This window comes from Eleginops maclovinus, chromosome 3 (assembly GCF_036324505.1).
Source record: "Eleginops maclovinus isolate JMC-PN-2008 ecotype Puerto Natales chromosome 3, JC_Emac_rtc_rv5, whole genome shotgun sequence".
Lineage (NCBI taxonomy): Eukaryota > Metazoa > Chordata > Actinopteri > Perciformes > Eleginopidae > Eleginops > Eleginops maclovinus.
Genome location: NC_086351.1, coordinates 11,468,892 through 11,494,189, shown reverse-complemented (window position 1 = coordinate 11,494,189; position 25,298 = coordinate 11,468,892). Strand labels below are relative to the sequence as shown.

Below are 25,298 nucleotides of genomic sequence, written 5' to 3'. Positions count from 1 at the left end.
CCCTACTGCAGAAACTGCCCAGTTACTAATGCTCTCTTGTTACACTTGAATGCAGTGCTTACAATTTGAGGTCACATGACATTTTTTAACCTTAGCTTAGCTGCCTACTTCTTGTTCACACTGAGTTTGGAAACATGGGTTGAAATATCTATTTTATTGAAACTGTATAATGTAGGTCTGTAAATTAGCTATACCTCTCGTATGCACATATATAAAGCCTGCAAATATATGCATATATACCTGCACATTTTTAATTCATTAAATCAAAGCCCTCTGTCACCTCTGTGCAGCATAAGAGCTCACTATCAGTGCCTCATCATTGTTTCACTGATTAAATCTAGGTCAAATGCTACCATCCCGCTCATGCGCAGTAGGATCTTACGGATGGGTTTAGTAGGGTAAAGGTAATCGGACTGGACGTAAACACACTGACTAGATATTTCTGCTGTGCGTTGACACTGTTAGCAAAGTCAACTCATCCTGAAGAAGGTAAGCTAACAGATGCATTGTGTAAAGCTAGTAACTGTTTTGTCAAATCAAGTGTACCCCTTAACATGTCTATTGTTATTGACAAAATCCGCAGGCGAGAGTAGCTAATGCGATGTGACTGTAATCTTTTGCTTGCTCACTGGAAACAGTTATGTCTGTTGCATGAATAAACAAGTAAAAACTCCAAAACTTACAACTTTCAACAAGCGGGTTAGCATTCTGCGTTTCTGTTGAATAGGGCTGTGAGTAACACAACTTTTCTTGAGTCTCTGTGATGGTGGATTATAAATGAACGTAGGTTGTTTCATGTAGCAACACAGCTCAGCAACGCGTTAAAGCACTAGAGAAGTACGATTCTGAAATAGCTAACGGTGTTTGTTATCAGACCGAAACAGCACTAGTAATGGACAAAGCATTGTGATTATGGGATAACTAGACGTCTTTACAGCTGGTGCTAAATAACAACAGAAACATCGAGTGGTAATATATGGCATGCGGGTAGTATGGGCAGATGAAATGATAAATTATCCCATTATGATAGTTTACAGGCAAACGGTTAGAAATTGGAAGTTGTTTATTAGAACACTATCTAAGTTTATATATTCTTTACGATGTTGCACAGATGATATTTATTTTTATTTGCCAGCTTACCAATGTGTATTATAAACCCACAACAATTATACAGAAACATTAACAAGCAAAGCATTTGAATTAAAGGCCTATTGTACAATTTAAAGCAACTTGTAAACTCTGTATAATCTGATGTAGGACACAACTATTATTTGTTTTGATGATCCATTCCTATTTCTTTCCAGGGAGAAGAAATGGAGAGTCATTTGTCAAAGGCTCCCCCAGAGACGACCTTCCAGTACCAAGACACCCTGCCATCCCTGCCTCTCCCATCACTAGAGAGTAGCCTGTCAAAGTACCTGAATGCAGGTAGGATAGTAACTTGGATCAGCCTGCTGTGTCACAAGTTCCTCTGTTTCAAGATATACTCACGGTGTGAACATTTCAATATTGTAAGTAATTAAGAAAAGTTTTAGGTGTTTTAATCATGTCAAATTCTCAATATTCTAACAGCATTATTTTTTTTAGCTTGCGTGTATGATTGCTGCATATGTTCACAATTTGTAACATTCTCGTGAGCTCATTAAATCTACAGTTTTTACAATAGAAAATGCTTAATGTTCACATTGACCAGCAGCTGAGGCTGTTACTTGGCTTATTTTGTATTGCCATGTTTTCCATCAGTTCGTCCATTTGCATCTGAGGAAGAGTTTAAGTCTACGTTGGACATTGTGAAGAAATTTCAAGTGGGTGTTGGCCAAGAGCTGCACCAAAAACTTCTGCAGAAAGCCAGAACCAACAGGAATTGGGTGTGTAATGAATCTAAATGTTTCATTTTGGTGCTACAGTCTTAGATGTTTTACTCATCCTTTCTTATATGTTTTTTAAATTGTTATTTCATTCCTCAGCTGGAAGAGTGGTGGTTAGATGCTGCATATCTGGAGGTTCGCATCCCATCTCAGCTGAATGTGAACTTTGCCGGCCCAGGGCCTTACCTGGAGCACAGCTGGCCTCCTGAAGAGGGAACCCAGCTGCAGAGGGCCAGTATTAACACATGGCACACACTACAGTACTGGAACCTGATCCGCACGTAAGACTTGCTCAAACACACTTTTACAAGCTGTGTTTTTGTATTATGTTAAGCACAAGTTGGTGTTCTTTTGATATGAAGTGTGGTTATTTATGTAATGTGTTGTTTTTCTTCCTCTTGCATTGTTTTAGGGAGAGGCTGCATCCTCAGAAAGCTGGCAAACTACCGTTAGATATGGACCAGTTCAGAATGCTGTTCGCCACCTGCAAAGTACCTGGAGTAAAGAAGGACACCATTCGTAACTACTTCAAGACAGGTAAAATACATCTTATCTAATCTATAGCCTTCAGACACACCTGCTTAAGCTTAAGCACAATTTCTCAGCTTTCTTATAACCGTTGTTTTTGTGCGTTTCTTTTTCTTGCAACAGAAAGTGAAGGACCGTGCCCTTCCCATGTGGTAGTGATGTGTCGTGGACGGATCTTTACATTTGACGCTGTGTGTGATGGACAAATCCTCACTCCTCCAGAAATACTCAGGTAGTGATAAGTACACCCAGCAATCAACAGAACAACTTCACTATTATTCATGAGGCACAGATTCTCAACTCTCCTAGTATATAAAAAAACATTTATTAAAGCGCAGCAGAAATATTGTTTAATACAGAACAAACAGGGCAATTGTCAGGTGTTCATTATAGCAAGAATTTGACCTAATTGAAATCTGATCATTTAAAAAAAAATTATTAATCCATCTATTTTGTACTGCTTATCGTGTTCATTTAACAAATGTGATTAAAAAAAAAAATAATAATTCCATGTTTTGATTCACACTTTTAGTTGTTAAAATTGTTCTGTGTGGCATTTAAAAGGTCTTTAATGGAACTCTGTGAACCATGCAGTGAATCATATTAATGAGCTGGAGCACAAGGAGGCTTTATTCGATGATTGGAAAGCATAGAGGGTTCAATGTTGCCTTGTTTTATTTTATGTACAGGCAGCTGAGCTATGTGAAAGAGTACTGTGAGGGGGAGCCAGAGGGAGACGGAGTGTCTGCCCTCACCTCAGAGGAGAGGACTCGCTGGGCACTGGTATGGGGCTTTACATTTTGAGATTTAGGTGTCCATCCTTGCTAATAAGATCTAAAACAGTTCTCATATTATAAAAGCATAGTTGAGTATCAGAACTCTCAGTATTTATCCTTCTCTGCAGACCCGGGAGCATCTAATAAGCATTGATCCACACAATAGCAACATCCTGGAGACCATCCAGAGCAGCCTGTTCGTCATAGCTCTGGATGAAACAAAACCCTATTCCTCTCCATTGAACTACACAAATGTAAGGACATCACAAAGTATATTTCTTTAATTGTATGACCTATTGTTCACTGGAATTTATATATATATTTAAAGGAATGAGTTGTTTCTGATTGTCTTACTTTGACATTCTGAATACAGATAACCAGGGCATCCCTTACAGGCGACCCCACCGTCCGCTGGGGCGACAAATCGTACAACTCACTCTGCTTCACAGATGGAACTTTTGGATCCACGTGTGATGTAAGTTTGTATGCGTGTGTCATGCTCAGGGGATCTGAGAAAACTCTATGCGACACGTGTATACTTTATGTGAAAGACTTCATTATCATTAAACAAGAACAAAATTGATTTCAAAACACTGATTGTTGTTTCAGCATGCACCGTATGATGCCATGGTGCTGGTGTCTCTGTGTTGGTATCTGGACCAGCAAATCAAAGCTACAGAAGGCAAATGGAAGGTGAATATTGAAAATGACTTTATTTTGAACATCCATTTAAATAGTTATTGATGGCAATTTAAATGTCCACTTTTCACACAAATATGACTATGCTATGCTTTTAAAGGGTTCAGAGGCAGTCAGACCCGTGCCCCGTCCTGAGGAGCTGGTGTTTACTGTGGACGAAAAAGTCCAGAGTGACATCTGCCACGCCAAACAGCAGTACATGGAGAAGGTGAGCCAGGATTAGATGCTAAACTGTAGTAAAAAAAAAAGCCTGATGCAGAATGACTCAAACACAGCTGTGTGGTCGCTGGTTTTCAGGCGCAGGACATGCAGATTGTGTGTTACGCCTTCACAGGATTTGGAAAAGATGCCATCAAACAGAAGAAGCTGCACCCCGACACTTTTATTCAACTAGCAAAGCAGCTGGCTTTCCAGCGAATGCACAAAAGGTACAAGATGATAAAAAATAGGACTTTGTGTTTAATGATGCTTTATGTACAGGAAGTGAAAGGCCCTACAATTCTCTTCCTATCTTCACAGGCTGGGCAGTTGTTATGAGACGGCAATGACTCGCAAGTTCTACCATGGCAGGACGGAGACGATGCGACCCTGCACCCAGGAGGCTGTCAACTGGTGTGAAGCCATGATGGACCCCTCGTGTGATGTAAGTGTGTGCACGTCTGAAACTCTGCACTGTGGCAAAATCCCAAAAAGAGAAGGTGGAAGTCTTTGCTCATTTAACATGGCACTTAAACATTTTTCTGTCAGGCTGAAAGCAGAAGGAAAGCCATGATGGCAGCCTTCAATACGCACAACAAACTGATGATTGATGCCCAGGAAGGAAAAGGTTAGTTCACTTTACAAACAAACAAAGGTAGGGGGTTTGACAAGAAGCAAACGACAAAATCAATGCAAGAAATCAAAAAGTAAAACAAACCTTAGTTAACGTAATGAAGAAAAATAAAAGTTTTGTAACATTTTGGTCAGATTTATACTCTCTAACAAGTTGTGCTTCATACTGTCCAGTTTGTAATTATCCGTGTCTTATTCTGACATTGTGTCCAGGTTTTGACAGGCATTTTCTTGGGCTGTATCTTATCGCCAGAGAGGAGGGACTTCCTACTCCAGACCTCTTCATGGATCCTCTTTACGCATTGAGGTACTACGTGTGTCTGCGTGTGTCTATTCTGTTTTTAAAAAAAATGAAATGCGGAGAAATTACCCACTAAGTGGATCCCCAAAATCCATTTAGTAGACCTTTTTTACAGCATATATTATACATTGGCACAGCATGAAAAGCACATTGACAATGTCCTAATAACAAGAACATGCAGTATTGTTGGGGAGTTCTTTCTGTCTGACTTGTGTTTGTGTCTGCAGCGGTGGAGGAGGTAACTTCGTGCTGTCGTCCAGCCTGGTGGGCTACACCACAGTTCTTGGGGCTGTGGCTCCCATGGTGCACCACGGCTACGGCTTTTTCTATTGCATCAGAGAGGATAGGTTAGTTGAGGTTTCCATAATGCTGTTTCTTCCTCTGAAAATCTTTCTGCTCCAACTGTAATGTTGTACCATCATGAATTAGAAATTGGCAAAAATGTAAAGCTGCTTTTCCTAGTTCTTGAAAAAAGTTTTAGAAATATTAATGATGTGCATCTTTGTCATTCAGCTGAATATGTTTATTTCCATACAGTTTTTACCTTTTTAAAGTTTTAAAATTGTGCGTATTCTCCCTGCATTTCAGCACTTTCAATAATATCCACACTACGTCTTATTTCTCACCAGGATTGTGATCTCTATCTCGGCTTGGAACTCTTGCCGTGAGACAGACGCAGCGTCACTCTTCAACAACTTCTCCAGCTCCATGCATGAGATGCTCCACCTGGCCACCACATCTCAGCTATAAATAACACTTTATTGCACACACGGTTCACCAGCCCTGGTAATAGCCGACATCTAGTGATAGTCATGTTTGTTCAGAGCAAAGATCAATGCAAAGGTACAGAATCTGATCTTCTGATAGCCACTGGTTTGGGCATTACATCAAATCTTATCAGCTTTTCTGATTCATGTACTGATTCCTCATTTTTAGTGTAAATCTTTATGATTCTTGTGTTAATTTTTTGGAGAATGTTTCCTTCCTGACAGTATTAATGCGTATTTAAGATAAGCTGATGCTACACCTCATAACTGTTTATGGTGTTGGTTCTTCACTGGGTAAATATTTACCAAACGCTGTGATGCCCAGGCAATTGAAGAAAAATAGCTTCTGTTTGTTTCAATTGTTTTCCTTGAATTATTTTGCATTCCAATTTAACTAATTGAAAATAACTTTATAAGTTAAATATAATTGATTTGCCTTGTATTATTTTATGGATTAGTTAAAATCTAGAACACACAACTTTAAAAGTTGGACTGAAAGGATTGTTGTAGAAGAAATCAGTTAATGCCACCAATCAAAATCATGATAGGAATTACAGTTTTCATAGTTATTTTGGGCCACACAGGTATAGATAAGCTGTTAGCTGCAATCACCCTTTATAGGAAAGACTGCTAACACTACCCAGCGATGCAGGGAGAAACGTAGTTATCATTTAGCTAGCTTCCACTTTTCAATTAAAACTTCAAATTTGAGTTTGACTTATGGAAACTGAGTGGCCTTCAGATCTATTGATGTTCTGCACATAGTTTTGTGTTGCTTCAGAACACCAGTAAACGTTTTGGTTTGCTTGTTGTTGCCTTACTTACCAACACACTATGCAGCATTCCTTTATCCGTATGTCACGCTTGAGATTGTTGAATGTTAAAACGAATGTGTATTAGGATGGCTGCTGTAAAGCGTGAATGAGCCCCACAAACTGTGATTTATATCCCCTAATTTCCTCTGCATTTAAAAGCTAATCTGTCTGTGACTGCTGACAAAGGTTTTGGAAATGGTAAAATGTGAATAAGATTGTACCTCTTTTAAACATACAATGAATACTAGTTTAATATTTTACATTTTAAATACTTTAGTTTTATTATTCAAAAGTGTATTTGATCCTGGAAATGTAGCTTATTTGTTTAGAAAACTAGACTTGTGAAATGTTATCTGATGTTAAAGTAAGGGGATGATTCAATAACTGAGTACAACATTTTAATAGTTACATATAGGCATTTGTAGAAACAAAAGTATTCCTTGTGATTGCAACCAAAGTGTGACAATAAAAATTGAATTCTGAACAGCCCTGTGTACAATATTGTCTTTTTTTAGGCACTTCTATTCCATTATTAACTCAAGACTGTAAAAAAAAGATACTCATGACAATCAACTAAGTAATTATAAAAACATTTGCTCAAATACATATACTGTAGAACATTTGTAATGATGATCCCCGTGTCAGTATACTTAATGCCCTATCATGCACAATAAATCCAGTGTGTTGCTAGCTTTAATCTCTATACATCAGTAGTATTTAACGCTTAACAGAAGATAGCACCACAAATCAACAGCTAAGGCTTATTGGCAACAAGAAGGTCCACCTTTTAAAAGGAAAGGAAAACCGGAGCCCCTGTGTTCAAGGCACAAACTTGAGAAAAACAAACAATACCTTTTCCAAAGCAGACATTTTGACTTGTGATTGTAGGAGAAGAGCAGGTGTTACTAATAACATTCAGTAAGCTGTGACAGTGACCCAGCATGCACAATAGAAGGAACTGTAATCTTATTAACACCAAAATATATCTTCTGTGAAAGAGGCCCTTAGAAGTGACCGCTAATGAACGGTAATACAAGAGTTCCACTTGGCTTTTTGACTGAAAGGTGGCTTGTCTGATAATCACATTCAAACAAGTCACCTGAATAAACATAAATATTTTTGGAGACATTAGCGTTGTATTGCTCCCTGTGTCCTCCTATTCCCTCCCGTGTCCCATCTGTGTGGTGACCAGCATGTAGTAGAATCCCTTTTTGGCCAGCAGCTGTTGATGTGTCCCCTCTTCTACCACCACTCCTCCCTTGAAGACAGCGATTCGGTCTGCGTTTTGGATGGTGGACAGACGGTGGGCAACAATGATGCACGTCCTGCCCTTACTGGCCTCGTCTAACGCCTCCTGCACCACCTGGAAAGAGCAGAAGGATGATAGTGAGCTCACATGAACTTATATAAAAAGCATTTGGAGAAGGGTGTGAAAGGTGTTGATTTTTTATATTTATACTTCCTGTGTCTACTTTGGCAAAATGTTGAAATCACACTTACCTTTTCACTCTCAGTGTCGAGTGCGGAGGTGGCCTCGTCCAGAAGCAGCACTTTGGGGTTGCGAAGGATAGCTCGGGCTATGGCTACACGCTGCTTCTGACCACCTGACAGCTGCGTTCCCTTATCACCTGCCTGAGTGTTGTACTTCTTCTCATGCAAACACACAGAGACAGAGAGAGAGGCACATTGTTATATATGCAAAATAAAGACAAAAACCGCCTCACATATTTATCAATTTTAAGAAACTGTTATATAAGTTTACAGATATTTCTCTGTTGATTTGTTTTAAATCGAATAAACATTGATGTAATGTCAATTCGGTGGGATTCACTAAACAAATTCCATGAATTGACATTGTACAGAGAGGGAGGAAAGCATTAGATGTATTAAAAGAGGCAAATCTCTAAACCTGGTCATTTATCGCCCAAGCAAGTACCAATAGACACACAATTTCACAATTGTCCCAATAGAGGGCCTTGCAGTGTTATAAACCTGGTCATAGCATCACACCTTTTATTTTTGGCTATGTCTGGACATATTTCCTTACTGAAACCTCACAGCAGTTACCTTTGGCAGGCTTTCAATGAAGCTGTGGATGTTGGCCGCTTTGGCAGCTTCCTCTATCTCCGCCTGCGTTGCGATTCGGCTGTTGTCTCCATAGGCGATGTTTTCGGCTATAGTGCAGTCAAACAGCACCGGCTCCTGGGATACGATGCCGATCTGAGATCTCAACCAATGGATGTTCAGCTCTTGTGAATTTTTATTGTCCAGAAGCTAAAGGAGAAAAAATATTTCTCAGTCATTGTTGTATAAGGAATGGTGGGGCTTGATGTCTAAAACATGCAAATACAAGAAATCCTAAATAAATTTGGTTCTATAGTTGCTGAACACCCAACAATGGTCATCAGGTAGTTGCTCATTTTGTCTGTGTGCCTTTTAGAATTACATTAACTTTATTATCATCATAATAAAAGGTACAGAGAGGTTTTGCAATGGTTTCTCTCAGTGTAGTAAAAAAAAGTAATAGCAATTTTTTTCAATGTCAACAACTTATACACATGATTATTTTCTTTCTCAGAGGACTGTCAGTAATAACAGGAATGAATCCAATCAAGATGAAAGGAAATGCCTGGTGCAGTAAAGATAAAAACACACACATGCTACTCCAGCTTTAGCCAGGCTTTATTTTCCTATCCCTTCAGGTAAGTGCTGTAAAGTAGCCATAAACACGCATGTTGCAGTAGGTAAAGGTGTAAATCAGCCAGTTACATAAAGTGCGTAAGTGTTTTTGTCTTCTTACCACTCTCCCCTCTCTGGGGTCGTAGAACCTCTCCAGCAGCTGGATGGTGGTGCTCTTTCCACAGCCACTGCTCCCCACCAAGGCTAGAGTCTCTCCCTTTTTCACCTTCAGATTCAGCCCTTGCAGGATTGGCACATCCGGGCGTGACGGGTAGTTAAACATAACACCGTCAAATTGCACATTACCATCAAATTTGACCTGGGGGTTTAAAGAGATGAAACAAAAGAGAGATATGTTAGCATCTGTCTAAAGAGTGTTATTACCACAGTGTTGTTTTGTGCGTTTGGCTTTGTGTTACAATTTACCGGTGACTCTCCCGCCTGAGAAAGGTTATCAATGGCGGGCTTTCTGTCCATCAGCGACAGGAGGTGGGCAGCTGAGACTTTGGCCTTAGCGTAGTTTGGAGCAAAGGAGTTGGCCTCTCCGAGAGCCATGGCTCCGTACAGAATAGCAGAAACCACACTAGGAGAGAAAATAGATGCATGTTAGTTTGATCATATTTCATAATCACAGGACAAGGATTTTGAAAGTGATTCCAAGCGCATTTAGATATATTAAATATATCTAAAATTACGAAATCATGAGCAAATTTCACAGCATCAAATATGTATAAAGAAATGTTCTAAAGTTAATCTACATCATACTTATATTGAGTGAAATAAAACATCCCAAAAGCATTTTCAACGATTGCACAATGACACCAAATATGACCTTTCTACATAAAAATACAACTTCTTATTTTACATAATATGTTCCATGGGGGCGAGGAGTTAATGTTTATGCGTTTTATGGTTTAATGTTCAGAAGCTGAAGGTGACCTTCGGACTTCCACTCTGTTTAACAGGTGGGCTGCACATGAAGGCAGTGGCTCAATCTCAACCTGCATACTGAGTCATGGTAGCATCCTAAAACATGTGTGTGACTGTTACATCGCCAAAGGTACAGGTGTCTTGCGTGACAAGGTCCTGGAAAAAAGTCAAACCACTCACAGTGGCCCTTCACACACTGCAGGCTGGGGTAATGATTAAAAGCCATAAACAGCTTCTCTGGCTAACAGGAATGCTTTGATCTGCTGTAGGCTACAAGTGCACGGCAACTAAAGTCTTCTATATGAAAAAACTAAACTTCATCTACTAATTAAGAAACAAGACAAGGTCACATGGTCTGTTTACTCACAGGAATACTCCCTGAATATCCATTCTGTTCTCCTCAACAAGCCAAGCTCCAAAGCGGAAACAGCCTGCATAGGCGAAGTAGATCATGGCTTGGCTGAAGGAGAAGGTAAGGCCGTGCACATGGGCATTTTTCTGGGAGTTCCTGCACAGTGAATCAGAGAAATTACTCCTTCAATTTATCCAATTTGATTAATAAACATAGAATTGTGTTGTCCCATGGACATGATGGATAATTGGTTAAAATAATGGAACTTATCTTACTTGAATGGTATTTCGAGGTTTTCCTGATACAAAGACTCAAACTCCGGTTCTCTGTTAAGGGAGACAACAGTGCGGATATTCTCGATGGCCTCTGTAGCAATCTGAAGAGACAAATCATACCTAGTTATATCTACTGTAGAGAATATAGAAAGGCTAGTGACTAAACAAAATGTGCTCCGAGTCATTGAAAAATGTTGTGTTACTGTGACACACTGAATCTCTACCTTTCCAGACTTCTCCAGCTCCTTCTTGTCTTCAGCAGCGGTTCCAGTGAGCGCCTTCATCTCCACAGCACCAGCCACCGCCATGAAGGGAACCACAGCCAGGACGAGCAGGGTCAGCTCCCAGCCGTACACGAAGGAGATGATTATGCTGGTGCCCATGTTGGCGAGGTTCTGGGCCAGCATGGCCATACGCACTCCTGTAGCCTGAGCAGACGAGAACAAAGCAGATGTCAATATCCCTGATTGTCTGGGACGATTCATTGTTGTAGTCTTTGTGAGTGTGTATGTGTGTGTGTGTGTGTGTGTGTGTGTGTGTGTGTGTGTGTGTGTGTGTGTGTGTGTGTGTGTGTGTGTGTGTGTGTGTGGGTGTGTGTGTGTGTGCTGTTGAGACTTACCCCTTGCACTTGGGCTGCATCTGTGGCCAGTCTCGTAGTGAGTGCTCCAACACTGTTTTTAGGTTCGTCAAACCAGCCAAGGTCCTTAATGAAAATGAATATTATATATGAACTCATAATCAAAACGTTAAATAATTAATTAGCGGTAGAAATATGGTCTTACGTGCCACATTGTTCTAATTAGGCCTGGGATTACATGGAAATATCATGATTGTGCTGGCCAAACTTGTGAGTTACAAGATTTCCCCCATAATCATCTCAATATTCCTACCAAAGCATACTGGAATCAGTTTACCATACATTACACCACAGTTAGGACACATACAGTACCTTTTAAGTTGAAAGAAATCACAAAAAGGAAATCATAAGTATTCATAAGTAGCATAAATAAAGATAAAGTTAAGAAAGCATCATCTTTGAGTCTGTCCTTTCCTAACTGATAATAGAAAATACAAAACAATAATCAACTGATTCTAGTTCTGTTATCTTCTCTGTAATTTAAACATTGTCAAATAATAAACACTCCAAAAAGTGGCACAACATAGTTGGTTATTGTTTATTAATAATTTAATTTGTGAAGAAGCTCAGCCCCGAAAGAGATATAGCACAGGGGAGGAGAGAAAAAGGTGAGACTCTGTTTTATTAATAATTAAGCACCGACCTTTTTGCAGGTCTCAGATTTCTGTTGTTTACACTCACCTGTCTCATCATGGCTTTAAAGGCCCCGAGTCTCAGTTTAAGAGTCAGGAGCTCTCCAGATTTCCCAAAACAGAAGCCCTGTGAAAGTTTACAGTGAGAAAATGTGAGCACAACTGGACATAGCACAAAACTTCTGTCACAGCACCTGCATATGTTTATACTGCAACACTATTATCACGTTACAGTGTGTGTGTGTGTGTGTAGGTAACATTTGCAAGGGGCCTGTTGTAAAATCATACTTTAAGGCTGTGTGGTAGCTATCAAGGTTTCAGCATTTCTAACCAAGTACAACAGACGCTTGAATTTAAATTTAGGCATATATAGTTAAAGAACCAATTTGACATTTTGGGAACCTATTTGGAGATTAATTTCAAGAGTTAGATGAGTAGGTATACACTGATCTCATGTTTGTAAAGATAATATACAGCCACAGCCTCAAGACAATCCTGTCTACAGTCTTTATGCTGCTAAACTAAACAGCTGCTGGCTGTACGGTATACCCTTACATTTATTGTACAGACATGAAAGAGGAATCTTCTCTTCTGACCCTCTGCAGGAAGTGCTAAGTGTGTCAAACAATTTCTGTGAGGGCAATGAAAGGACCTTAAATGAACATGCATGGGTGTGTGTGTCTGAACATGCATACCTGGAAAAACGTGGCGACAAAGGACACCGCTCCAATAACAACAAACATCAGAGAAAATAACGTGGCTCTTTTCCTGACAATGTCTTGATCTGGATGTGCAAACACCTGAGAGGAGAAACAATTGTTTGTCTGTGGGTTTTACAACATCTAAACAATGCTGCAATTTAACATAAGGCATTAAATTCACTTTTGTGGTGCACAGATACTAAGAGTGACATACAGTGATGATGTTGGAGAAGATGACAGCGAACAGTGGCTGCATTACGCCGTTGATGATGGCACAGATCGTCCCCACCAAAATGTACGGCCACTCAGGAATGTTGAGACGGAATATTTTAAAGAAAGACACAGGGGGAATATCTTCATCCTGCAGAAAGATGGAGAAAGACCTGAGTCACATCTGGTTCACAAGCATTTCCGCTTTTTTTTCAGGACTGAGGTAAATAACTAAATGTATTACGCATCTGCTGGAATGTGAGGAAAGATGGAGGGAAAGATTGTTTAGGCAACAGAGGAGGAAGTGTAAATCTTACCTTAGGGTTATTGTGTACATAGTTCATAGGCAGGCAAGGGCCAAAATCATTAGGCTGGATCACTAACACTTCAAACGAAAGGCCGAATAGCAATCCTGGACTTCCTTGATATATTTCTTGCTACACTTAATAATATCTCCTAATTTTCAGTTTCTTGGCTTCAGAATAGGAACAGTAGGTAAGCCCTGACAGGAAAGTGAGACGTCTTTTTTTCTGCTGTTCCACATTTTAAGTGTTTTTCAATTTAAAATGTGAAGAAGGGGACCACCTATCCAGTTCAACAAAATAAAGTTGAATGCTCTCTGTGAATATGAGATACCCTTGGATAAAGTTCACTTAAATAAGCTGCGTTTATAACAGAGACCACTATATACTTCCTCTGAAAACATGTAATATTTGAATAGATTTGGGAGGATTCACACTAATAATTAAATAAATCATCAGCATATAACAAGACCATGTGCTCCCACCTTCCTCTTTTAAAAACAACCATAGCCATTCAAACCATGCAGAGCAAGAGCTAGCGTTCAATAGCATTGAAATTGTAATGGAAAAGAGGAGAGCCCTGATTTGTCCTGTATTGAATAACCTGCACAGACCATGTTGAGAATGCTGACCCATCCACCCAAAGCCCAGAGATGTTGCAGCACAGCCCACCTTCATCTCCTCCTTCTCCTCATCCAACTTTTCTTTCTCCTCTTTGTCTCCCTCAGAGACAGCGAAGGAGGAGCCTCTTGTGGTCTTCCTCTTTTTCAGAGAGCAGCGAGAGTTGGAATGGACGAACGGGCTCTTCTCATCAGCAGATGGCTCAGACTGTGCCTCAACCGTCTCCTCCTCTTTCTGGAAAGTCTACAACAGAAAGAGACAACAGGAGGAGAGACAATATTGCTGAAACCAAGTTTCCCTTAAGTTAAAGCCCAAACAAATACTGTTTGTGTGTGTTACCTGCATGGTGACCAGTGTGTGGTAGACTCCTTTTTCTTCCATCAGTTTGCTGTGACTGCCCATCTCCACAACTGCACCTTTCTGGAAGCCAGCGATGACGTCAGCGTTTCTGATGGTTGACAGGCGGTGGGCAACAATGATGGTGGTACGACCGAGTCGGACCTGCACCCAAAGACATGTGTTGTATGTCTTTACTTACAATTTTATAAAAATTTGAACATATTTGTAGTTGCTAGACCTTAATATTAACCCTTAATATAACCCTAACCCTAATAATTGTCTATGGACTGCGGCTATATGGAGGTGCATTGCTAAAGTGGTGGACCCACCAGTGACAGAACCACATTGCCAATTATAGAGCCACACCAATAGTGTCTCTACAGAAAGTAGTAAATGACAGTTATCTGGTATTTTAATTGCTTTTCTTTATGTTGGTGTCAAAGTACAAAGCTGTGTTCTGGATGAGGTAGAACATGCATCTGTGTGTATTTGTACCTTGTCGAGTGCAGATTGCACAATGGTCTCACTCTCAGCATCAAGCGCAGATGTGGCTTCGTCCAACAGAAGGATTTTGGGGTTGCGGACTAGAGCTCGAGCAATTGCGATCCTTTGCTTCTGTCCGCCACTCATTTGAGTCCCTCGGTCTCCGACCATTGTCTCAAATGTCTGCTCAATGATAAGAGTGTCAACATTAGCAAGTGTTGGACAGAGATCTTGATAAACATAGAGAACAGGGAGTCATTAACACAATCATACGTCAGGAAGGCTCATAATGAAGTCATAAGCGTTGGCCTCCTTGGCAGCTTGTTCGACCTCCTGTTTGGTCACGTTAAGTCGGCCATATCTGATGTTCTCCGCGATGGTGGTTGCGAAGAGAATGGGCTCCTGACTCACCACGCCGATCATATCTCTCAGGTAGCGGATGTTAAGAGAACGGATATCGTGCCCATCAATAGTCACCTAAAAAACAGGATTCAAACACACATGACATGTAGCATCTCGTCATTGTTTCAAAAATTAGTATAAATGTTTTGGGTCATATTTCATTTTACGCGGAGAGCTGCAAATATTTGATACCGTGGCCAATATATCAAACACCTTTTAAGACAATAACTTTTTTAGACTCTCAAAGTGGATTTATTACAATAGCTGCCTGGGAAGTAGGAAACAACTACCATGTACCTGCAGTGACACTCCTCAGTAAATGAGCTGAAACCTTGAAAACACTACCCCTAATTTTTTACCTCACATCACATCTGGTCTAACTAAGGTACAAAATGTTATGGGAGTGCATGCTTAAAACATTGAGTATTATTTAAAATTGATTATAGCAGAGCGGATATGCTAACAAATACAAAATGAGTCCATTGAATGAAGAGTTTTAGAAGCGTCACTCACAGATCCTTCCAGAGGATCGTAGAACCTCTGCAGCAGCTGGATCGTTGTACTTTTCCCACAGCCGCTGCTCCCTACCAAGGCAATGGTCTGTCCACTCTTTACGCTCAGAGACAAGTCATTTAAAACCTACAAAAGCAAACAATGTCATTTACAAGATACAGTTTGAAAAATGCTTGTTTTAGAGTTCAGTAAACATTGGGGACCAAACTATGGGGAAGATACCTGGATGTCTGGCCTCGAGGGGTAGTTGAAGCAAATGTTCTTGAACTCAATGTTTCCTTTGATGGAGTCAGGCTTGAAACCGGCCTCTGAATAACTGTCGATGACGGGTTTCTGTTGAAACAAAAGTGAACTTTAATTTCATTCCTAAAAAACTCAGCTCTCTGTTCCTGTTTGTAGTTTAGCCACAGCTGGATAAATAACCTGATCCTTATCAAAACATTAATAAGACAATGGCAGGAAGGCTGCTCCACAGTAGGGTGAGCTCTTTGCGTTTTCTCTGCTTCTTCTCAGTTCCCCCTCAAAGGTTTAGCTCTGTGTTGACTGAGAATGTGAGACTGTTTTATGTCCCTCTTGGAGGCCTCATCTTTCTGTATCTAAGACTAAACAGAAGAAGGTATGAACATTGCTTATTTTAGATAAGATGTCACGGAGCAGGAGCCCTTGACTTGGAATGGATGTTCTCCTTTAATTCTGAGTTTGGAACGTTGAAAAAAACAAAAATTCACTGAGAGGAGATTTCATACTTTTTCAATTTAGCTTTGGGCTGTGGGTTTACTGCTCATGCTTAAATACATAATGTTGTCTGTGGTTATAAACTTATCTGAGTGGGTAGTCAGGGTGAAATACAAACAGATGGATTGTAAACTATAAACTATAAACAGTCACAGCCCAGAATAACTAGAGACCACTACAGAAGTAGAAGTGGTTCAATTACGTTTCCAAAGCAAAATTGACCATATTAAATTCCATAGATGGTAGTCACAGACATATAAGATAAGATAAGATAAGATAAGACACGATACGATACGACAAGCTAAAATACGATACGATATAATGAGATAAGTTACGATACAATATGATACAACAAGCTAAAATACGATACGATATAATGAGATAAAATAAGACAAATTACAATATGATTTGCAGTGCTGCGATATAATAAACTAGGATACGATGCCAGATAATATCATATGGTAAAAATACCATTAGAAGGAAGCCACTACTGATACCGTATTGTGTCTCAGGGTACATGCACAGTTACGTCAGAAAGCAACAGCTGTGGAGTATCAACCAAATGACCTGACAACAGGTGCTCCAATTAGAGCAAAATCCAACATTTCTGACTCAAGGTTTTCGGCTGCATCAAAGTGGCTCCCCGGAGTGCCAGAGTACAGCGGTGCATGTTCAGTAATACAAACTGACAACTGTCCAGCAGCAACAAGGTCTAAAAAAAACATCATGTGACAGGCGGGCTTTGGGTAAAAATGCTGCATTCCTTACATGATCAATAATGCTGTACACTTTATGTGCAGCTCCCCGGGCGCTGGAGAAAGTCTGGAGGTTAGGAGAGGTCTGTCCCACTGCGAACGCTCCAATAAGCACGGTGAAGAACACCTTAAGAGACACACAAATCAGTGTTAGCTCAGCAACCTTTCTTATTCAGAGTCTGACATTTGTTTTAAGAGAAACGATTATTAGGTGCTCTGTCTAAATGTGTCTACTCACAGTAAGGACAGATCCAATGGTGTACTCGTTACTCAGGATGAGCGTACTTCCGTACCAGAAGGCCAGAGCGTAGGACAGGTAGATCAACAGGAAGGTGAGCCCCATGGAAAAGTTAGCTGATGTCGCCTTCTTTATTCCCATATTCTTTGCATCCTCCAAGTTCTTATTGTATCTGTGGTTCGACAAAAACAAAGACAGGAGCATAACTAGATGTCAGTGGAGAGCATAGTTAGATATAAATTAGATTGCATTGACAACATGTCCTTTGGTATCATTACATGTCCCATCAGTACACAACACTAATCACATTGTATCAGGGTTTTATGGGTTTTATCCAGTTAAAGCCTTTGCAGAGGCTATTCCTCTGACTTATATCAGTTTACACCCCCAAGATGTATTCTTTCTACTCAGAGGTTTTGCTTTGTTGAATAGAAAATAAACATATTTGGTCTCATTTTATTACATTAGTTCAGTATAAATATCAAAATCTAGTTTCCATTTAACTGTGGATGTGGATATTCCTGCAGTTATAATCAGCTCAGATAAATGATTGAAAACACTTAGAAACTGATGCTATAATATACCCCACCCACAATATTCAGGGTCATTTATTTAAAATCTGTGGTATTTGGTATTTTTGGGGGATTTATTTTCGGCTTTTGATCATTTTGTACATACCTATTGATTTCTCTGTCCTGACCACTGAAGGCAAACACTGTCCGGATAGCAGAAAGCACCTCTTGCGCCACAGCTCCAGCTTTGGCATATGCAGTCTGCTCTTTAGTAGTGAAAGACGCCAGCACCTAATTAGACAAGGAGAAAGTCACAACATTATTAAGAATACCTGCAGGGGGCTGAGTCCTGTGAACAACAAATGGATAGCAAGAGAAAGGCATTAAGATAGATTAAGAGCATGTGAACTTTAAAAGAGCAATACAAACAAGAAGGAGAGACTTACCTTGGAGAAGACTCCAGCTGCAAGGGCCAGCGCAGGGCTAACAGCCAGGATGACGAGGGTGAGTTTCCAGCCTTTGATGAAGCCGATGATAAACGCAGTGATGAAGGTGGTAAAGGCCTGGAGAAGTCTCCCAGCTTTGTCGCCAATTCCTTGTTCGATCTTGTAGATATCACTGCGCATGCACATACAAAAATAAATGTGGTATGTATGTTGTTAAGTGAAAACCGTGTCTTGATTGATCCTGATTTGAATGTTTTAACTTAGATTATATTATACAACAATGAAAGATATGCTGAGAATAACAATGTTTTTCTATGTCAGAGATGATAACCCCTTTACAGAAGAACTGAAAAAAAAAATATATAACTTGATCAACAGAAAACTATCCAGCAAATACTTTAAATGTACTAGGAAGCTGTTCTAGAAATCTGGTTAAAAGTACTTCTTTTTTTGTTTATCTTTTTATTTTCCTCCTTCAAAATAAAAGTACTTTTAACGTGTTTTTGCTATCAAGGGGTCAAATGTGAAACAGAGGCTCTGGGAAATTGTGTTGTGTATTTTTCCCTTACATCAGGGGTGTCCAAACTTTTTTCACCGAGGGCCACATACAGAAGAATATACGGAGAGCTGGGCCACTTATAGAGGTGAATATTGCCTCAAAAGTGAAGTTATTTCAAATTTAGGTGAATAATGTGCAATACTTGGAAATGGTTTCAGGAAAAACTGCCTATGTCTAAATGTGAAGGTTCAAGTTCAATTTCAAGCTGGTTATAGAAATAAGTTATTGGGTTTTTTTTTTATCAACTAAGATTTGTGAGAAAATGTTTGAACTTTTAAATGACTAAAATGTATTTGAAAAATGGGCTCATTAATATATTTGAGTAGTACAATATAAGACGAGCAAAAGTTAAATTTGTGGGCCATATTGCATTATACTTTCAGAAATTGCAGAGTGCCGATTCAAAATGGCCTGCGGGCCATAGTTTGGACACCCATGCCTTACATTAACCAAATGATCAATCATTTATTTGAAAACATTATAGTGAAACATTTTTTTAAGTTTGTTGTTGAGCCCTGCTTTATTTTAATATGGTTGCATTTGAAAATGTGTGTGTGACTTGTCTGCTACCCACTCTGTGAGACGTGTGTTGAGCTCTCCTGTTTCAGTGACATCGAACCAGCCGATCTCTTGCTGCATGATGTGGTGGAAGAACAACTTGCGGATGCGTGTGGCCTGCCGTCCAGCGGCCAGTGTCCAGAAGGCCACCTGCCCGTAGGCAACCAGCAGCACAATACATCCCAGGATAGAGTAGTTGATGGCAAAGCTGGAAAATGAGTAGTATTGTGACGTATATGACTTTAAATGGGACATTTATTGTTCATATACAGTTGAGTATTTGGAGTGCCTACAAACCCACAAACTGTCAAAAAAGAAAAAGTCAAATATGGTATTTAACCAAACATTCAGATTTTGCTCCACTTCCTTTGTCACATACAGGCTTATTAGAATAAACTGTCCTCATCTGAGTATCTCCAACCAAGGCTTGAAAACAACCTGTGCAAAGGTGCTACACATTTTCATCACAAGCCGGTCAGAGTGGGCTTTTTTTGAATGGGGTTTGAACTACCACAAAAAAGGAGTGTTTTTTAAGATCGAGTGTGAATACATGTACATATATTCATACGCACATAGGGAGAGAAATAATGAGTTTTTCTATCATTTAAGCATGTCAAAATATAAAATTCTAATAAAAACCTAAAACAATAATGAACCTGAAAATGAGAGTATTTTGTCCTTTAAAAACTGGTTAGACTTGAACAAGACGGTAAATTATTGAAGTTGACATTTAAACATGGGAATACAAACAAAAAGTTGATGCAATCAGTGTAGAGAAACCACTGCAATTTCCTTGACCACCTAAACTCTATACAAACATCGAAAACAATTATCAACAAAAAATTCAACATTCTGGAGATATTTTCTTCCAATATATATTCCAATTTATGCTCTTTATATAAAGTCTTACCCCATCATTTCTTGTTGTAGAGTGCTGTTTCTTGGCATTGTAGCATCTGAAGACACAAGGTAAGAAAATACATTGTTTTGATGTGTTATTCACAACCTAAGTAAGTAATTATGACTCCTAGCTGAAAACTCACTGGGGATGCTGCCATTGTATTGGTTCATCGCAGAGTCATTTATGAAGCTGTCTGTCATGTCTCCAAACACAATACACATGAGAGGAAGAATGACACCGTGAACCATAGCACAGAGCGTCCCAGTCACTATCAACAGAATGTCCACCCCGCTTGCAAACCTAAACTACACTCACATAAAAGAGAGAGTGTGGAAAGACCAAAGCAGGTATCAGTATGTATTTTGTGAATTCTCATGTTAACTTGCTTGATATTTTAACAACAAATGTGATCAATGCAATCAGAACAGGGGATTACTTTAAACTCTATGCGGCTATTATATTCTCACAACAGGGGACACCGGGAGTCAAACCCAAACAACATGAGGATGTGCTACACTCCCATCCTCTCTCCCCGCCTCCTCCTCTAACCTCACAAACTCAGACAAACCTTGACCCACTCACAGAAACCCTGACACACACACACACACACACACACACACACACACACACACACACACACACACACACACACACACACACACACACACACACACACACACACACACACACACACACACACACACACACTGTGTATTTGTAACATCATACCACTTAAAGCCCCTTATCAATCTTTACCCACAAATCTGACTAATCTTAAAAACATACAAAAATCAATACATCTTTTTCAGTTGTTTTTTTTTCATCTAAGCAATATGACAACGGTAGAAGTGGCTTGTATTTGCTTGGTGTATACATGATTTTGATCTTTTAAAACATTTATGCTCTTTGCGTAAACAGCTGGTAATGAGAAGGAGAGATTACAGTGTGATGTCTGAACTCACCACACCAATGGGGCCAACCATGGGCAACTTTGGTTCTTTCTCTTTCTTCTTTCCTTTCTTCTTGCCTTCACTGAAGAATACAAAAAGCATGATGCATGAATATAAAGTTGTCCTCTATAGAACAATTGAGACACCTGTTCATATATGTTTTTAAACCATCACTGTGGGAATCTACTGAACTTGCCATAGAGAAATAATAATTTAAATGTATATACCTTAAATCCCCATTTTGTTGGTATTTGGGTGCATCCATCATTTCTGCTTCGTCCTTCTTATCCATGCCTGGTCCCTGTGAGAAGAATTTGTGTCGTCCCAATCAGAACAATTGATATTATAACCCTCCGATATAAGAGAACCCTCGGATCCAAAGTTCGGTCTGCCGTCCATTGTAAACAGTTTCATCACAGTTTATTATAGCATGGTATTATATTCTAGGATTATGAAAAGTATAGTAGGTATATAAAAGTAGAGTTTAATAGAGATAGATTCAAACAGGAAGTGACATACCGTTTCTCTCGCGACCCCTCTCAGTGTGCGGGTCTATTTTTGACAGAGGTGTTAATCACAAGCGCGCCTGTCCAATGCCTCGTCCTCCTCCTCCCTCTCTTTCCCCTCCTTGCGTGTGTCTTTATTGTATGCTACTCTATCCCGGGACAAAAGCGCTTCAGATAAGTAACGTACAGCTTTGACCTGTCCGTGTTTCTCAGTGCTGCTGTTTGTCAGTGTGAGACTCTCCCGGTCATCTGGTCTGAGCCTGAAGATCAAAGTCTGCAGGGGCGTGGCTGAAGATTGTCTCCTTTTTTTGGAAAGACATTTAGGATTGCATGTCAACATACACACGAACAGGCACACAGGGCAGGGAAGTGCTCATACATTGATGGGCTGTTTCGTTATCCTGAAGAAAGCCACGCCCCCCACCCCATTACTTTTCTTCAAATATATATCTTGCGTTACTTTAAAGTGAACATTCCACAAACATAACATTATTCACTTTGTATAATATGAGAGAAACGAATAAAAATGACCGTTGTTCATCTCTGAGGAACAATACATTAATGGGCATGATCCGACTAGCTAGTCCCCTTTATGCTAAACTAAGCTATATGGCTGCTGGATGGGTGGAAAAGTGAAACAGTGGTATCATTGCTCTTGTCTTGATGTCAACAAGAAAGCAAACACTATTTCTGAAAATACATTGGACCGTGTACAGGTAACCAATGTGAGGTATATCTAAGTAGTCCCCTACAAGGAAGAGGGCCGGTAGGATATTAAAGGACCCCCAGCATCCGGACCAAGACCACCAGACTCAGAGACAGTTTTATACCACAGGCTATAAGACTGCTGAACTCCTGAGCTCTGTGAATGTCTACTCACATCTGTTTATAGTACACACACACACACACACACACACACACACACACACACACACACACACACACACATATATATTATACACATCTGCCATAAATATCTGTTTATAATACACATATCTATATATTATACATATCTGTCATATACATCTGTTATACGTAATATATGCATCTGTCCATACCTCCTCATTCAACAGTGTAAAGTATTTCAATACTTTCAATGTATTCCACATATGTATATATTTCACATCCTTAAATCTTTATTGTTGTTATTGTAAATATTCTTCTCTCTTTTTGCACTATTTTATTTATCTTATTTGCACCATGTATGTTGAGTTGTTGGAGGAGCATGGGATATAAGACTTTCATTGCCAACATATACGTTGTATATGCTTTGCATATGACCAATGAAACCTTGAAACCTTGAAACCTACAAGTAAATGAGAAATAAAATGCCACAACTGTACTTGGACAAGACTCTCACTTTAAATCAGAGGACAATATCATAACAGGTTCTCAAAGTTTTACTTTTTTTTCTTATGTTTTCAGTTTTACATAGCATATAGGATAGCTGTTTTGGGTTGTATTGCTGCTTGTATACTTACAGTATATAAAGTGTACACAATATAAATAGAAATATACTACTACCTGAAGCGTGAGTTATTATAGGTATGAGGCACCAGCAACCTTGGATTTAAACTTCTCGGTTATTTAAGTAAATCATTGTTTCACATTGTTTACAATTCAGATCATTTGAAATGATGACTTAAGTCTAACAAAACAAGTTTTGAAAAATGACAAGAACTGAGTCCACACCATACTGTATGACGTTACAAGCAAACCTAATGTATTCACCTAAACTTCAAAACAAACATGGAAATTAGCAATGAAAGCAATTCATGGAGGTGTGAGGTCTGTGTTGTGGTGTTAAATGGTACTGAAAAGTAATTAACCTTTCCCACAGATGTTTTGTACTTGTTACTTCATTTTCATGATGACTGTTCATAAAACACATGTAATAAGCTTGTAAAATACAATTGTTGCAGCTCCATCCACAGCATCTCAACCATCCTTTTTCAATGGTCCAATTTTAAAACTAGTTTATGGCCCAAAGTAAAATTATATTATTTTCTAACTAAAGAACATACAGATGAGAGAAAAGACCAAAACATGAATACAGTTTTTAGAAGAAAAATGTACACTCAGTGAAAACTCAGTGTTGGTCAAAGGTCAAGTAAGACAATTCATCCCCAGTCAGGCAGAACACGTCACCTAACTGCTTCATAAAATCTTCAGTTTGTTAACTTTAAAGGTCTCAAAGTTGAATAATCATAGTGTATCTGCTTTTCAATCACTTGTTGAACTCTGACATTGTGTTGATAAAGTGCCATAAAGACAGACTTCAACCCATGTTGTCATATCCTTTCTACATGCTGCTTCTCTCATCCCTTTGTATAACCTTCCTTTTAGAATATCTGATATATAAGAGTTTTATGTAATAAAAAATAGGAAAGATTTACACTTAGCTGAAGGCTTGTGTAGAACAGAGGTTTAAATACCAATTACCGACCATTCGTTCCTTTACCCAGTTTAAGGAGAACCGATTCACCTGACTTATCCATACAAAAGGGGAAGTTGTCATACTCTACTTACAACAGTGTCATGTGCGGCACCTAAAGAGGTTTTTTTTTTACTTCATTGACATCATGGGAAATGTCTCTCCTGTGGGTTATTCAAACTGCACGTACTGCCTGCGTAGAATTAAAAAGACCTGACATCACACCACAAAGCCCACAGCAAATGTGTGAAATGAGAACAAGATACTGCAGTTGTGGTTTAATTTGCTACTGTGTGTATTTGGTAACACACAGAAGCAAAGATTCACATTTGATAATGTTACTTGTCAGTTGCGGTCTAAAGAGTTTCAGAATATTTTTGTGTTTTGAAATTTAAACCGTTCATTAGATCACCTCAAAGCATATAGGCACAATTAAAACACATATTGTAAATGACCATAAAAAGTATTCTAGGCTACTTCATACTTCTTCCCTATTTTTTGACATGTGTATAAATCAGTTACTATGCTGACTAAGATTCTACATAATACAGATACAGATACATTTCTTGCACAGAACTGTAAACCAGTGATTGCAATTGTTTTTGTTTTTAGGAGCACCTTGTCACCTTTCTCTTTAAGTGTTGTTACTGTATGTTAAAAGTCAAAAATAAATCTGCCAGGGACCATTGGACAGAAAATACTTAACTTTTGAGTAATACTTACTCAACATTAACATGTTGGGAGACTCACATGGTAAACATAGCTGTTTGTCCCTCAAAGGCAACTTTACCTTTGACACTTTGATAGACCTTGATAAGAGTTGACAGTGGAAACACAATGTGCGGTTTTCTCTGGGACCACTGGATGGGGCTCTTCTCCTTCAAGATGACTCAACTGAGTTCAAAGGCAGGAAACATGGTACCCAAGGCTTGTTGTTTTTCTTGATTTTATTTAAGTATTGCCTGTTCTGCACAACCCTCCAAATATTTTGCACATTTGTACACAAGCTACATCTCATCCACTTCCATAACAATACTGCACAT

At 39.3% G+C, this 25,298-nt stretch overlaps 2 protein-coding genes across 2 annotated transcripts; one reads left to right on the top strand and one right to left on the bottom strand.

The window, feature by feature from the left end:
• The first annotated feature begins 370 nt into the window (after nt 1-370).
• On the top strand, nt 371-7,071 carry crot (carnitine O-octanoyltransferase). The gene is made up of 17 exons (XM_063879638.1): nt 371-489; nt 1,305-1,428; nt 1,744-1,868; nt 1,968-2,149; nt 2,281-2,405; nt 2,520-2,628; nt 3,086-3,179; nt 3,301-3,426; nt 3,546-3,647; nt 3,782-3,865; nt 3,972-4,079; nt 4,169-4,299; nt 4,391-4,514; nt 4,619-4,697; nt 4,916-5,009; nt 5,231-5,350; nt 5,633-7,071. Exons 2-17 carry the CDS (start codon nt 1,314-1,316, stop codon nt 5,751-5,753), a joined length of 1,839 nt encoding a protein of 612 aa, XP_063735708.1. The 5' UTR covers nt 371-489; nt 1,305-1,313; the 3' UTR covers nt 5,754-7,071.
• Nucleotides 6,967-22,348, bottom strand: abcb4 (ATP-binding cassette, sub-family B (MDR/TAP), member 4). Its single transcript, XM_063879637.1, has 28 exons — nt 21,835-22,348; nt 21,543-21,616; nt 21,328-21,397; nt 20,508-20,670; nt 20,375-20,420; nt 19,481-19,672; nt 18,348-18,519; nt 18,068-18,192; nt 17,390-17,561; nt 17,165-17,278; nt 15,884-15,994; nt 15,662-15,787; nt 15,020-15,223; nt 14,759-14,929; nt 14,264-14,425; nt 13,976-14,167; nt 13,006-13,152; nt 12,786-12,890; nt 12,140-12,217; nt 11,441-11,524; nt 11,046-11,249; nt 10,822-10,922; nt 10,562-10,702; nt 9,691-9,847; nt 9,386-9,583; nt 8,653-8,859; nt 8,086-8,232; nt 6,967-7,948 (listed from the first exon to the last, which is right to left on the bottom strand). The coding sequence occupies exons 2-28, from the start codon at nt 21,605-21,607 to the stop codon at nt 7,742-7,744; spliced, it is 3,861 nt and encodes a 1,286-aa protein (XP_063735707.1). The 5' UTR covers nt 21,608-21,616; nt 21,835-22,348; the 3' UTR covers nt 6,967-7,741.
• Nucleotides 22,349-25,298: the final 2,950 nt, after the last annotated feature.